The following is a 14,973-nucleotide window of genomic DNA, read 5'->3' as shown; positions in this document are numbered from 1 at the left end:
ACTCAGTTCAATATTTAATTTTCCCGTAAACCAAAGAGTTGTGCTTTTCCTTCTCTTTCTTGCTGGAGTCCCCCTTCTGCTGGTGGGCTGTTGCTTCCTCAGGCTTTTGCTGGGAGAGAGGGGCGTGGACATGGCTAAGATTTCAGCCCTTCCAAATTGGACAGGGATGGGAGGGCAGGACACTTAAGTCCCTCCTCCCAGCTCATTCATTTGACAAATGTTTATTGAGCAAATCCTTGTGTGTCAGGCCCTTGGATGTAGCAGTAGACAGAAGAGTTCCTGTCTTCATGGTGCTTACATACTAGTGGGGTGTGTTGGAAAAAAAGACAAGTGTGAGAACCAGTATATGAAATAACTATACCTTATGATGAGTTCTATGAAGAAATAACAAGGTGCTGTGACAGAGAATAGAAGAGGCACCTCGCTTAGATTAGGAGGTGGCATTTGAGCTGAGACTTGAAAGATAAGCAGGACCCAGCCTTGCTCAAAGCTGAGCGAAGGACTTCAAGCAAAGGAAAGAGCAGATGCAAAGGCCCTGGGGTTGAAACAAGCTTAGGGTGTTTATAGACCAAAAAATCTCCGTATATTTGGAGCATGGTGTTGTGGGGAGGGTTGAGACAAGGCTAGAGGTGGTGGCAGGGCCCATGGCATTGCAAGGTCTTTCGGGATTCCTTCCACAGGCTGTGTGCTTGTCTGTACTAGAAGTGAAAGAAGGAAAAAAGCAAACAGGAATTGAAATTGAATCCCTGCGTGGCAGGCTTGCACTAGATCTGAGGTTAAAGAAAGACAAAGCTCCAGCCTTCAGAAAGCACACAGCCTAATGGAGAAACAGATGTGGGCCCGGGACAGAATGACAAGCACCTATGGGTATGACAAGAACAGGATGCTCCAGGAATGCAGAGGATGAGCCCTAACCCAGTCTGGTGAAGTGCTGGAAGGCTGCCTGGAAGAGGCAACAGTTAAGGGCAGACCTGAAGGATGAAGCCGAATTAACCAGCAGAAGGACTAGTATGTCCGGGGCACAGAGGAGGTAAGCAAGGAGAGGAAGGAACCTGGGGCATTTCAGTGTGGCTGGAGCAGAGAAGGCTTCCTGGAAGAGATGCTGTTTTGAGTAGCATCTTAAAGAAGCAAAGAGAGACTGGTAGAGAGGATGGGAGAGACACAGAGATGTGGGACTGAAAGAAAGAAAGAAAGAAAGAAAGAAAGGGAGAGAGAAAGAAAGAAAAAGAAAGAAAGGAAGGAAGGAAAGAAAGAAAGAAAAATTAAAATAGGAAGCATGGAGGAATATTTATATTCATGAACACTTTATATTGAGGGTGGTTTTCTTTCTTTTTTTAAAATATGGTATAATGACTGGTAGCTGATTGAAACAGAAGGCAGTCAATAGAGCAGGCATGCTGAGAGGAAAGAATGGATTTTTGCAAATAATGTAATTTTGAACTTGTCTTTTCCCTCCCCCACTCCTCCCCAAAATCTAATTGATTACCACCCTTTGATAAATGACACCCAGAGCAGGAGTGTGCTAAGACCAATTTAGCACAAGTTACCCAAGGAAAAGGAGAGATGATCCCTTCCTCCAGACAGTGGCCACCCCCGAGAGGAAGAAGAACCTTCCCTCTATGTCCCTCCCAGCCCAGGGAGAAGTGAGAGCAATTGAAGAGGTAATATAAATAATCCCTTTCTACTTCACCATCCTTGTAGAAGGTTTATGTCCATATTCTCACTTGCCTCTTCTCTCAAAATCTTGGAAGCTGAAAGTTTGGCAGGATATGTTTTATTGAACCCATTTTATAGATGGGAAGACTGATGCCCGTGTGGGTCAGTTGATTTGCCCAAGGTCCCATGGGATGTTGGTAACAGAGCCTGGGCTGGAACCTTGGCCTGACTCTATTTGAGCTGGTTCCCTGGGAGGAGTTGGGGGGAGCCTCATGGTGGGGAGATAATTTAACTCTAGTAGATACAGTTAGACCCAGATCTGCTGGGGTTTATATCACAACAGGTTTGTGTTCCTGAATTGCAAAAGCCAAAGGATGATTTACAGAGCTAAGAGCCATCACATTATCTGCAAAGTGAGTTATGATGACAGAAACAAAGTTCTGCTTTCAAGAGAAAAACGCAATATTTCAGAGTTAATTTCATAAAACCGATCACCCAACCATTGCCTCACTGTGTCGATGTTAACAGTAGAGTCTAAAATAACTGATTCCTGCCCCCTCCTCAATGGCCTGGAACAGAGGCGTGCTGTGCTCTGTGGCCGTGTCAGATGTGAAGCCGCTTTACCTTCCTGGGTGCTGGACAAAATCAGGCGAAGAAACTTCTAGCAGCAATTCTCTCTGCTTAAGGCAAAGTCAAAAATAAACTGGGGGGCTTCCCTGGTGGTGCAGTGGTTAAGAATCCTCCTGCCAATGCAGGGTATGCGGGTTTGAGCCCTGGTCCGGGAGGATCCCAGATGCCACGGAGCAACTAAGCCCGTGCACCACAACTACTGAGCCTGCGGTCTAGAGCCCGCAAGCCAAAACTACTGAGCCCATGTGCTGCAACTGCTGAAGCCCGTGCGCCTGGATCCCATGCTCCGCAGCAAGAGAAGCCACTACAATGAGAAGCCCGCACACCGCAACAAAGAGTAGCCCCCTCTCGCTGCAACCAGAGAAAGCCCGCGCGCAGCAGCAGAGACCCAATGCAGCCAAAATTTTTAAAAAATAAAAAAAGAAAAGAAAAATAAACTGGGAAGTCCACTGGCTTGACTTGGGGGCAGTGGATTCAGGGGAGTTTTACGGCAGTGGCCTCTGTTTGACCATGATGGTGAACTTGTAGAACTGAAGGGCTCTTCCTAATGCACAGGGCTGGGGTTACACAAGTACCGTGGTATGTCCACAAGTGGTTTGTAAATTCTGAAGCTCTGCCTTTGTCTAGGGTCTTACTGCTATGACTACTACTATTTCTCCCTTGCCCAGGCCAAATATGCCTGCCCAGTGTCTGTGAGGAGGGTCCTTTCAGGTACATGGTACCCACCCTCGCCCCAGGAGAGCATTGCACTAGCACGGACATCCCTGAAGACACACTCTCAGAGTCTATAGGAATGAGGCACTTATGTTGGGTGCACTGGGTACTGCTTCAGAAGAGTGGGGAGAAATTGGTGATCTAGGGGTCTTTGTTAATGATTTTTTTGCCATTATATGCCACCTGGATCATAGCCAGGTGGCCTTGCTCTATACTGCTCATTCTGTAGTCCAGCTTTGAATTTGGGATTATTCTTGTCCAGGACCTTTATATCCATGACTGCAGCCGGCCATCTGTCTTTGACTGGATACTGCTTCTGGGGCCACGGGATCTATTCCAGGCATAGAGTCATAAGGGGGCTTTGACCTTGGTCAGAGATTGTAGCAGGGATGGGGATGATGAGAATGGAGATGGGGTTGGTCTTGGAGGAGGGATGGGATGGAGACAGATATGAGGATTGAGTTGGGAATGGGGATAGAGATGGAGTAGATTTAGGGATGGGGAAGGGAATAGAAGTGGGAATAGGAATGGAAAAGGGAAGGGGGATGGAGGTGGAGAAGAAAAAAATGGATGGAGATGGGGATGGAGTTGGAGAAGGAAAAGGATGGAGATGGGTATGGATGTGGGGATACAGGTGAGAATGGGACTGGAAAAGGAGGGAGAGATGGAGGTAGAGAAGAAGGTGGGCACGGGGAAGACTGAGAGTAAGGGAAGGTGCTAGACCACGAGCCTAAGAAACAGCAGTTTGTGGGGGAAAGAGTGCTGTACGTAGTCAACGGAAGGGAAGAGAGGAGGAAGGGGGAGAGGATGGCGTGTGGAGTGAAGCATCCCGAGGCAGCCAAGGACTCCCGGGTGTAGACAGCTCCCTGACCACCAGCACTCAGAGCCCTCCGGTGGGCAACAGGGGGCGAGATGCAGAGTGACATTTTCCTAGGACACAGCAACTGAGGAAAACGTTGATGCAGAGTGTGGGAAGCCTGGGCTGTCCACGCTGATATTAGCAGCTCTGCTGTGTCATGGTCCATACAACTGAAATCCGTTATTGTCTTATGAGCTTGATTAACTGTACATATTGCTAACACCTGCTCAGAAATGTAACGAGGGACAAGAACACAGCTCCCAATCAGGGTCTGTGTGGGTAGTGTGCGTGACTTGGGTGCAGATCTCCAGAATGGGGATGTGTGTGTGTGTGTGTGTGTGTGTTGGGGGGAGCACTCGTGCTGTACAAAGAACCCTGGTCAGGATTTGGAAGGCCTGGGTGCCAGTCCAGGCACTGCCACTGACTGACGGTGTGACTGTAGGCAAATCTCTCCCTCTCTCTGACCTCAGTTTGCTTACCTGTAAAATGGAAGGTCTAGACTGGTCCTCTCCAATAGAAATATATATATATATATATATTTAATTGTAAGTTTTCTAAAGACCACATTAAGAAAAGGCTTTAAAAAGTTAAAATGAATTGAAATAATATATTTGTTAAATCCAATGTATCCCATGTATTATTTCAGTAAGTAACCAATATAAAAATATTCATGATATACTTAACACGCTTTTAAAAAATTGTCTTCCAGATTCAATGCGTATTTTACACTTACAGCACATATGAACTTGAAAAAGCCACATTTCAAGTGCTTAAGAGCCCCAGAAGTGGGCAGCTACTGTATTAGACAGTGCAGGTCCAGAGCATTTCTTGTCTCCTCACTAAACCGTGAATGCCCCAAAGGCAAAGACGATGATTTATTTTCCCAGACAGTAGCAAGGAGCCTCAAAGAAAGAATGTTAATAAATTCTGCTGATAAATGCATCTGACATGCACTTTCAAAACACTTTCAGGTACTTCTTTATTGAATCCTCACAGGTACTCTATAATTCCACTTTGCAGATAAGGAAACTGAGGTACAGAGCGGCTACATAACTTGCCCAAGGTCACATAGCTGGTAAATGGCACAGCTTGGTCTTTAAACCCTGGGTAGTGTGATTTAGAGCCCATACTCTTAACCATTGTCCTATACTATCTCTTTTATAATAGTGAGACAAATAATATTAATTAAAATTGCTAAACTGTATTGCAGGCTTACTATGTGCTAGGCATCTTGTAAGCATCATCTCATTTATTCCTCAAAGCAATCCTATAAGGAAGGTTCTAGGTGTCTAATTCCTGTTTGCTCAATGAAAGTAAGAAAGAAGGAACGAGGGGTTTTAAATGTGCCCCCTGACTAGCCCTGAGCCTCTAGTACAAGGATCCCCAACCCCCAGGCCGTGGACTGGTACTAGTCCGCTGCCTGTTAAGACCTGGGCCGCACAGCAGGAGGTGAGCGGTGGGCAAGGGAGCAAAGCTTCATCTGTATTTACAGCCACTCCCCGTCACTCCCCATCACTCGCATTACTACTTGAACCATCCCCCCACCCCGTCCGAGGAAAAATTGGCTTCCACAAAACCAGTCCCTGCTGCCAAAATGGTTGGGGACCGCTGCCTAGGATTCTTGGAGGGTATACTTATCCCTACCCATAAGCCACGGTGAGCAGTGACAGAGAATTATTCTAAGCTCTAATTGGCATGGTCCCTTGATCTTTGGGGCATCTGAGGTAAGTAGAGCCACCCAAGGGAAGCGTTCCTCCAAGGATCTGGATTAAAGGTATCCATGAGAGTTGAGGTGTTTCAGGTAAATGAGCATCGCCAGCAGCTAAAATGTGCACTTAGGGCTAAAGGCGCTAATAGGTACAAACTTCTTTCTTCTTTCCAAAGATATGTCAGTGTTCCAGCTTAGTGTCGGTGTTTGAGCCCTGGAGCCAGGGCACTGGGATTCAAATCCAAACTCTGTGAACCCCAGAAAGTCACTTCACCTCTTCAGTTTCCCCATCTGTAAAATGGGCATAAACCCATGTAGACACATGGTGAGGATTAAATGAATTAACACACATTAAGGGCTTAGAACAGCTCCTGGCTCCTGTTGGTCATTGTTGGTTCTTGCCGTGGGATCCAGGCTTTCAGTGAGTTCTAGAAAACTTAGATTGCAGACTGTGACTTGTGGATAATTGAAGTGTTCTGGTGTATTTTTCCCCTCTCGGAATTCCTTACCCCACTTCCCATCTGTTTCCTACCATCTCACACTTAATTACAGTTCTCCACCTATTGTTCTCCCACTGTTTCCCGTTTGTTCTGCTTCCCTTGCGACAGCACATGGTGGCTGCCTGAGTGAATGAATGGTTCATACCTGGCTTCGTTTTGCTAGACCTTAAAATAGAGCTGCCAGGCGTCTGTCGCCCCCGCCAGGCTGTGAGCTTCTCGACGCGCTGTATCCGTTTCATCACTGGGCGCCTGTGGTGAGCACCTGGCACCATGCCCGCACCTAGTAGGTGTCAGGAAATGTTTGTCGGATTTAATTAAACTTAACTTGCAGGAAGGAAAGGCCTACCCCTCTTCATTTTCTCTGTGTCCCCCACTGCACTTGACCTAAGGCTACAAGAAGCCAGAACTGACAGCCTTTCCTAAGCAAAGTTGTAAGGTTCTGGCTCCTGTCCTGCTGATGACAAGGCAGTTGGGGAAATAATCTCAAGAATATAAGACTAGTGAATTCCTAGCACGTGCTAAGCCCTTGCATATCGATTAGCTGGTTCATCCTTCAAATGTGTCTGCCAAGGATTAATCCCACTTAGCAAATCGGGAAACTGAGGCTCACAGTTTTGGTAACTTGCCCAAAGACATGGAGGTGGTGGTGACCTCACTGGGACTTGGACCCAGGAGTGCCCGATGGCTCCACATTTGACCTCTCAATAACCCACGGTGCCTGGAGACACCGGCTTTGGCAAACCAGCCAGTAGTGGGCGGTGAGGAGAGCAGAGAGGGGAGCTGGTGGGAAGCGGGACCAACCAAAATAAGCCAACTTTGGGGGGGAAAAAAAAGAAAGAGGGAAGACTCTTGGCTCTAAATATCCCTCCAAGTCATCTACTTCTCCCATTCTGCCCTCATCACGGTCTAAGCGACCCATCTCTCTGGCTTAAACAGCACTCTGTGTTTCCAGTCTCTTCAAAATGCAACTCAGATCATGTCTCTGCTTTTGCTTGAAGCCTTCTTCCTCCTGCTCTCAGGACAAAGAAGAAAAACTCACAACCAGCGGTGGGCTGGTAAACCTGCTCTCTGGGGGCCTGGGGTGGGGTCAGGGGAAGGAAACAAACAAGAAAGCCCTGATTTGCAGTGGTGGCTGATTTCCATGGCGTAAAGATGCCCACCGTGGCCTGTTTCCATCTAGCAGCAGTTTAAGAACTGGTTCACAAAATTCCCAGCAATGTCACAATCGGCTCGCAGGAGCTGGTAGGAGCCAGCCCCAGCACACCACTGCAAGCGGTGACCCACCAGCGGTGCCCTGCACATCTCCCCAGCCCCAGCAGGCACCACATCCCCCGCCCTTGCCCTCCCACCGCACAGCCTGCCTTCCATTCCCCCTGCCCTGAGCCAGCTGTCACGGGGCCTTTGCACATGCTATTCCCTCCACCTGCCACACTTGTCCTCTGCCTACTCTTGCGTACTCAGGCACAGCACGGCGTCGCTTCCTCAGGCTTGAGTGGGTCCCTTTACATCCTGTTATACCCCCTGGTATCTGATGCACTTAGCACAGTTGACCGTGTGGTCACTTGATTCATGGTTGTCTTCCCCACCAGGCTGTAAGCCCCATGAGGCAGGGCCTTGTCTGTAGGCCCAGTAGGGACATCCTTCTCACTGTCGTTGCTGCCAGTGGCACCCCCTGGAATTGTGCAATATTTGTCCCCCACCCCAATGCCCAGTGTGGGACCTGGCCCATTCCTAGGTAATCGGTGGACTCTTCCTGAGCCTTCCAGTTAAGCGTTGGTCTTCCTGTGCTTCTCTTTTGGGTAGCTCCTCCCACCTCCATTGAGGTGGTGGCCGCTGACACACCAGCCCCCTTCAGCCGCTACCAAGCCCAGAACTTCACGCTGGTCTGCATCGTGTCGGGAGGGAAACCAGCGCCCACAGTGAGTACCCCTGGAGTCGTCCCTCCTCGTCCCTGCCGGGTCCCCCTCCTTCGTGGCTCGTCCAGCTGCCCCTGTCACCACAGTGCTCACTCTGCAGAATGAAGGATAGAGGCCACGGCTTGCATAAATTAACTTTGGCCTGCCTGCCTTGGTTTGACCCTGTCCACTCATCTGACCTACCCAGGCGTCCATATGCCTCTCTTGCTCCCAGCCCCCTGGTGCTGAGAAGCCCCGCTTCTCCTGGACCCTGAAATCCTTGAACAGCACAGTGAGGGTGGTCTTCAGGGGAGCCCAGCCTCAAGCACATCCCTACCCCAGTTATTGAACAGGATGGAGACAGATGAGGCCCGTAGAAGGCAAGGGTTGTAGAGAGAGCCAGCCACTGTGTTCTTGACAGAGCTGGGACTCAAGGTCATGTCCTCCAGCTCCAAGTCCACTGGGGAGGGTAGGAAGGAGGGAGGAAAAGGGGGAGGAGGGAAGCGGGGAAGAGGGGGAAATCCCTGTTTGGGCCAACTTCTTATTAGACCCACCCTAAGCGCTTTGAGGTCTGTCAGTGCGGCTCACGAGTTATTGTCATGGTCGCTCTAAGGGGCGGGGGTAGGATGGGAGAGCACGTGGAGGGCTGTGTCCTAGCCCCTAATGTCACATGCACCCAATGACCCTGAGCAGGAAGACCCGCCCTCTGCTTCTCAGGTTCTTTGAGGAGGTTTAGGGCGTGGGCAACATGATAGTTTTTCAGCATTTTTAGAAGCAGCAGGACCTGTTTGGTCTGATTCAAATACACGGAAGCCCCATGTTGAAAACATTTAAAAGTGAAGGAAGGGCAAGTTGCCCTAATGGGTCCTTGAGGCACCTCTGTGGAACCCTTAGAGTTCCCTGAACCATATTGAGAACCTATGGGCTACAGGCTCCCAAGGCCAATTTTGACCTTATATGATACTTTGAGTCTTGATCTTGTGAGTTTCACACATCCCTAGGGGCGGGGCTGGAGCCTTGGGCAGGGGGATTAGAGTTCAAGGTGGGGAGGCAGGGGCTCTCCTCCTTGCAGACCCTTGACTGTCTCACAGGCAGGGTCCAGTGGGGTGACCTTGGGACCGGGCCAGCCCCACCCCAGGACCAGCTGTCCAGGACAGGGCAGGAGTGGAGAGAACCAAGACAGGGCAGCAAGCAGGTGCTCAGAGGTACAGGGGGGCAGTAGGCAGGGGTGCAGAGATGAGCCTTTGATGAGGCCCATCTCCCTCCACCTGCACCTTACAGTCCTGAGGACACAGACCCAAAAGCAGCTCCAAAGCCAGCAATTGGTGAGAGAAGAGCGTGGTCCCAAGATTTCCCTTTGGAGCCCATAAAGAGGTCTGCCCTCTCGAAAATGAGACAAGCTGGTCTTTTTCCCCAAAGAAAAACTCCTTTTCTGCAGGGCACAAAGAAAGTGTCCTCACTGCCCCGGGGCTGCAGGAAGACCCCTCCTCCCCCAGCTGGCCAGCTCCTGCCATTTAAGACATAGCAGTACAATATTCAAATGTATATATGTAAAAAGAATATATATATATATATAATCTGAAAGGTCCTCATCTCCCCACATTCCAGGCACCTTACATTTGCCTGGGATATCAAAACTTGAAAGAATTCTTTGACATAAATTACACACCTGCTTTTGAAGCACTTTTCAAAAAAAGAAAGAAAGAAAGAAAGAAAAACCCCAAAGCAGGCTATTATGTGCATAAGAGATTCTTCGCTGGAGCTGTAAACTCTGACAGACTCTGCGCACCCCACGTTTCATTCGCCCCTCCCACCCGGTCCTCCCCCGCGTCCTCTGGCTCCCTTTCCCCACTGGCACCAGCGTCCCCAGAGCTGCTTCCTGGCCTCCTCTCGCCCTGTCTCCCATCGATTGATTTAAAAAAATACACCCAATCCCCACAGGCCCCTGGCGTATGTACCAAAATAAAAAGACAGCAAATTAAATGAAATGCCGCCTGTCAAAACTCCAATTCCCTATTGGCGGAGGAAGTGAGAAGATGCGGCCTTTTGCCTCATTCCGCACCCAGTTCCTTCCCACACGCACACCTGTTTCCTGTCTTCCTCTCCAAAACCTCCAGCATGTGCACACACACACACAGATACTTTCCTTCTCCTTCTGACATCTCACTTAATCTCTGGCGCTCTTCCACCTTCGCTCTCACCCACCTGCTCTCCCCAGGTGGGCACGGACCACCCCCTTGGAGCCCAGCGGGGCTGCCAGGGCCGTGTCCAGGGTGCTTTTTCCACACACTGTTTCTAAGCATCCAACAGCCTCATAAAGTAAGTGTTCTTATTCCCTTCATGAAGTAGGCGTTCTCAGTAAGGAAACTGAGGCTCAAAGAGGCTCACCAGCTCAGCCTTTGCCGCCAGAGCCTGCGTGTCCCCATTGAACCGAGCTGACTCAGAGCGCTTGGGGTGCTGGAGGGAGAGGGACAGAGAGCGGTCCATCTGGAAGGCTACTAGGAGGAGGAGGCTCCTGAAGGATTGGACTCCTGTGGCCAGTTCCTCTGAGAGCCCACTGGGAGGTCCATGTCATTGGGGCAAGATCTTTTCCCACACCCTCCTTGCAATTTCAGGTTTATTTCAAACGAGATGGGGAACCCATCGACGCAGTGCCCCTGTCAGAGCCGCCGGCTGCTAGCTCTGGCCCCCTCCAGGACAGCAGGCCCTTCCGCAGCCTCCTGCACCGTGACCTGGACGACACCAAGATGCAGAGGTCACTGTCCCTGCTGGACGCTGAGAGCCGGGGCGGGCATTCCTACACAGAGCGCCCCTCCCGCAGCCTGACCCCAGATCCCAGCATCCTCCTCCAGCCAACCACTGAGAACATCCCCGAGACAGTGGTGAGCCGTGAGTTCCCCCGCTGGGTCCACAGCTCCGAGCCTGTCTACTTCCTGAGCCACAGCCGTACGCCGGGCAGTGATGGCACCGTGGAGGTGCGCGCCCTGCTCACCTGGACACTCAACCCGCAGATCGACAACGAAGCCCTCTTCAGCTGTGAGGTCAAGCATCCGGCACTGTCGATGCCCATGCAGGCAGAGGTCACGCTGGGTGAGGCTCGATGGAAGCCACTCTGCAGGGCCCCTGCAGAGCTGGGCGGTGGGGAGCCTTGGAATAGGGCGGGCTGCCGGTCACCACGGAGATGGGAAGTTGGAGCGAGCCGGGGTCAGGGTTAGGCACGGAGGTCAGCGTCAGGCTGTTTGGGAGGTTTGCTGAGCTGTGTTGGAGGACATGGGAAATTACAGGGAGGTCTGGGGAGTTTGGTCCAGCAGGATCAAGGATATGGAAGTCACGAAGTTTTGCTAGATCAGTGTTAGAAACATGGGAGGTTTTCAAGATTGAAGATGGAATGGGACCGTCCCAGGGAAGTTTGCTGGGTGAGTGAAGAAGACACAGGAGTTGGGACTCATAAGAGAGAGTTGCTGAGTCAGGTCAGGAAACGTTCAGGGAAGGATGGGAACATAGGAGGTGACAAAGGGGTTTTCTCGATTGAAATAAGAGACCCATGAGTGCAGGGACAGTTACTAGGTAAGGATCATGAGCGTGGCAGGTCGGAGGCTTGTCGGATTAGAGTCAGGAATACTGAAGGTAGTTTTGCCAGCTTGGGGCAGGGAACGTATGGGACGCGGGAGGTTACTGCTGTTGCTTACACTTTTAAGTACAATGGAAACCCTGTCATCTGCAGGGATGTGGGACGTGGGCACAACCAGGAAACTGGACACCCAGGGATAGCTCAGCCCAAGAACCCAATCCCCATCTGGGACCTGCTTCCTCTTCCCACAGAGCACCAGCTCTGCATGTCCCCAGAGCAGATCCTTGCTTCCCCTTGTACATCTCCTCCCAGCTGAGTAGAGGCAGGGACACAGGACATGTGGAATCTTCTCTACTAGAAATATGAGGCTCTCAGAGCCAGGATTTGTATTGACTGGGGTGGGGTGGGGCAGGGAGATGGGCACACTGACCCAGTACTGGCCCTCTTTGCCCACAACCCCCTGGACCTTGGTTTTCAGTACCCAGCAGCTCAACCCAGAGCCCAAGATGCCGGGGCTTGTCCCCTGCATCTCCTGCAGTGGTGAAGAGCTGCATGGAAACATCCACAGCCCCTAACCGAGGCCCCTCATGACCGAGGACAGATAGCAATGACTGATGAGGGTTGAGACCCCAGCCTGTGCCTGGGGGTCCAAAGGCTGTCTCTGTTTTTAGCGAGTCCACCAGAAAACCCACACCAACTCTGCACCAAACACCAAGAAAAGGATTTCATGTACATATAACACCTACTCTGTGCCAGGAACATATGCAAGGATTCTCTCATTCACTCTTTACAAGCAGTTTACCATGCAGCCCCATTTTACAGGTGAGCAAAACTGAGGCTCAGTTGGGTGGGGTCCCTTTCTCTGAGTCACCAACTTATAAGTAGCAGAGCTGGGATTTCCAGCCAGGTCTGTTGGTGCCTTCTCCAATTCCCCTATGCCAACCACTGAACTTACCAGCCCCAGGACTGGGCACCCTTGCTGGCTATGGGGTGAGTTGTCTGAAGTCTGATTAAAATGGCCCTTTGATTCCAACAGGCCACTTGCCCACACAGAAAATAATAATAAGGGCTAACATTTACTGAACACCTACTATATACCATGGACCGTTGCTTTTCTCATATGAACACAATTAGTAACCCAGTTACCCAATTGGTAATCCTCATGGTCACTCAATGAGGTCAACGTTATTAGTATCCCATATCACAGACGAGGCAACTGAGGCGCAGGGAGGTTAAGTAATTTGCCCAAGGTAAGTGGGGGAGGGTTCAAAGGCAAGCAGTGTGGCCCCAGCGTCTTGCCCTTAGCCTCCACTCACTGTGCTGCCTCAGGGCATCTGTTGTCATGGTGCCTGCCCCCTGAGTACCATTTGCTCATCATGCCATAGAAACTTCACAAGCACCCCTTACGGCCAGGCCCTGTGCCCGGCGCTGGGATGACCCCCACACAAAGCCTGCCCAGACCCCTCTCTCAGCCCTCCCACCTTGCCAGAACTCCCGCCCCCAGTTTCTCTGGACCCTCCGTCCTTCCCAGAGTTCCTTCTTGCATTTGAACCTCCCTGTCCCCAAGATACAGTCTGCTTCCAGGCTGGGGGGCAGAGCCTCCCATCAACGGCATGCCTTGCCCGTGAAAGCTGCTCCCAGCCTCTCTTGCCCAAGGCTCGACTTCTCATGGGAGGGTTCCCTGTCCCACCCCCACAGAGGATGAGAAAGACGAGACCAGACAAGGACTTCCGAGCAGCTGGAACAGTGAGCTTGTAGTTCACATCTCCCAGTGATGGACGGGGTGCTGCCCCTGGCTTGTTCCATCCCCTTCCCACCCCCTATCCCAAGCCATAGTAAAGCACTTGCCTGCCCTGTCCCAGATTCCAGATGGTTCCCTTGACCAGAGCCACCTTGGTGTGCACCCCCAACCTCCATCATCAGAGCAAGAGGAAGGCCCACTCACAGGCAGTGGGCATGACAGATATGTGTGTGCCCACGGGGAACTGGGGGACACAGCAGGGCCACCCAGGCGAAGGGGCCAAATTGGGTGGGTGAGTGAAGAGACCCCCAGGCTGGCTTCCCGTCTTACCCCAGCTGCTGTCAGTTGCTGAGATCTCAAGCCTCTTAGGTCTCTGAGCCTTATTCTCTGACCTGTTGAGTGGGGGAATAATAGTAACCTCATAAATGTTTGGAGCATGTGCTGGAAACCAGGCTCTATGCAAGATGCTTTTCTCCAAGATCTCCTTGCAGTGACCCTATCAGGCAGCTGAGAGATGCCATCATTATCCCCATTTTATAAGTAAGGGAACCCAAGCTTAGAGCAACTCTCCTCGGGTCACCCAGCCAGGTCTGATCCCAGAGCCCATGCTCCTAACCACTGAGCTCTACTGCCCATCCGGTGGGGCTGTGGTGAGGACCCATGGAGCCAGTGGGTGTAGCCGGTGGAGACTGGTGTGAACCAGAGGGGTCCTGAGTGAGTGATTGCACTTCACACAATCAAGGCACCCTGTACTCTGGCCACGGGGGTGAGACAGAGGGCTGCACGAGATGGCCCCGGGGCACAGAATCCAGTCATCTGGTCAGGACTTTAACAGTTAGGCCAACAAGGGTTGGGGCATGCCTCCCTGTGATGACCCTTTGCTTCTTCTGTTCCCGCTGCCAGGGATGCCCTCCCCAACTCAGATGCTACTGCCCGTAAGAAGACAGACGCCTGGTGGTCCTAGAGCCCATCTCAGTAGATAGCAACTACATTCTTCCCATTGATCAAGCCAGAACCCTTAGAGTCACCCACTTTCCCCCTCTTTTCTCCTATCCAACAGCCAAGCCATCCTTAAGCCCTGGCAGCTCAACCTCAGACTATATCCCACATCTACCCTGTCTCATGGTTTCCTCTCCGACCACTCAATCTAAGCACCAGCAGTTCACATTGGATTATTACAGTAGCCTCAAACCTGGCCTTTCTTCTTCCACTTATGTGCATTTCTGTTCTCCACTCTGATTGATCTAAAATATAAATCCACATACACACCCACCCAAAACCCTCCAATGGTACACAGATTGATAGAACAAAAAAAGAGCCCAGAAATAGACGCACATAGAGTCAGGTGATTTTTGATAAAGGTCCCTAGGCTGTTCGATGGGAAAAGAGAATGCTTCTTAATATGTGGCCCCAGAACTACTGGATACACTTAAGGAGGAAAAGAACCTGACCTCTACCACACACACACACACACACACACACACACACACACACACACAAATTAACCTGAGATGAGTCACAGAGCTCAATGTAAAACCCAGCATCATCAAACTTCTAGAGCAAAACATAGGAATATATCTTTGTGACATTGAGGTAGGCAAGGATTTCTTAAAGAGTCACAAAAAGCACTAAATGCAAATTTGAAAATTGGTGAATTGGACTTAATCAAAATCCAAATCTTCTGTTCCTAAGAAGATAC

At 50.8% G+C, this 14,973-nt stretch overlaps 1 protein-coding gene across 1 annotated transcript in view; it reads left to right on the top strand.

Annotated features, from left to right (window-relative positions):
* Window positions 1–14,973, top strand: part of IGSF21 (immunoglobin superfamily member 21) — a gene marked incomplete at both ends in the record, with an annotated part of 257,433 nt that overhangs the window by 235,345 nt on the left and 7,115 nt on the right. The window contains 2 exons of the mRNA XM_081226148.1: window positions 7,871–7,986; window positions 10,578–11,052. Of these exons, the coding sequence (XP_081082274.1) occupies window positions 7,871–7,986; window positions 10,578–11,052 (591 nt within the window). The remainder of the gene's footprint in view (window positions 1–7,870; window positions 7,987–10,577; window positions 11,053–14,973) is intronic.

This window comes from Mesoplodon bidens (genome assembly GCF_964165515.1).
Source record: "Mesoplodon bidens genome assembly, chromosome: 2".
Classification (NCBI taxonomy): Eukaryota; Metazoa; Chordata; class Mammalia; order Artiodactyla; family Ziphiidae; genus Mesoplodon; species Mesoplodon bidens.
The sequence above is the reverse complement of the archived record's forward strand: the minus strand, read 5'-3'. Positions and strand labels throughout refer to the sequence as shown.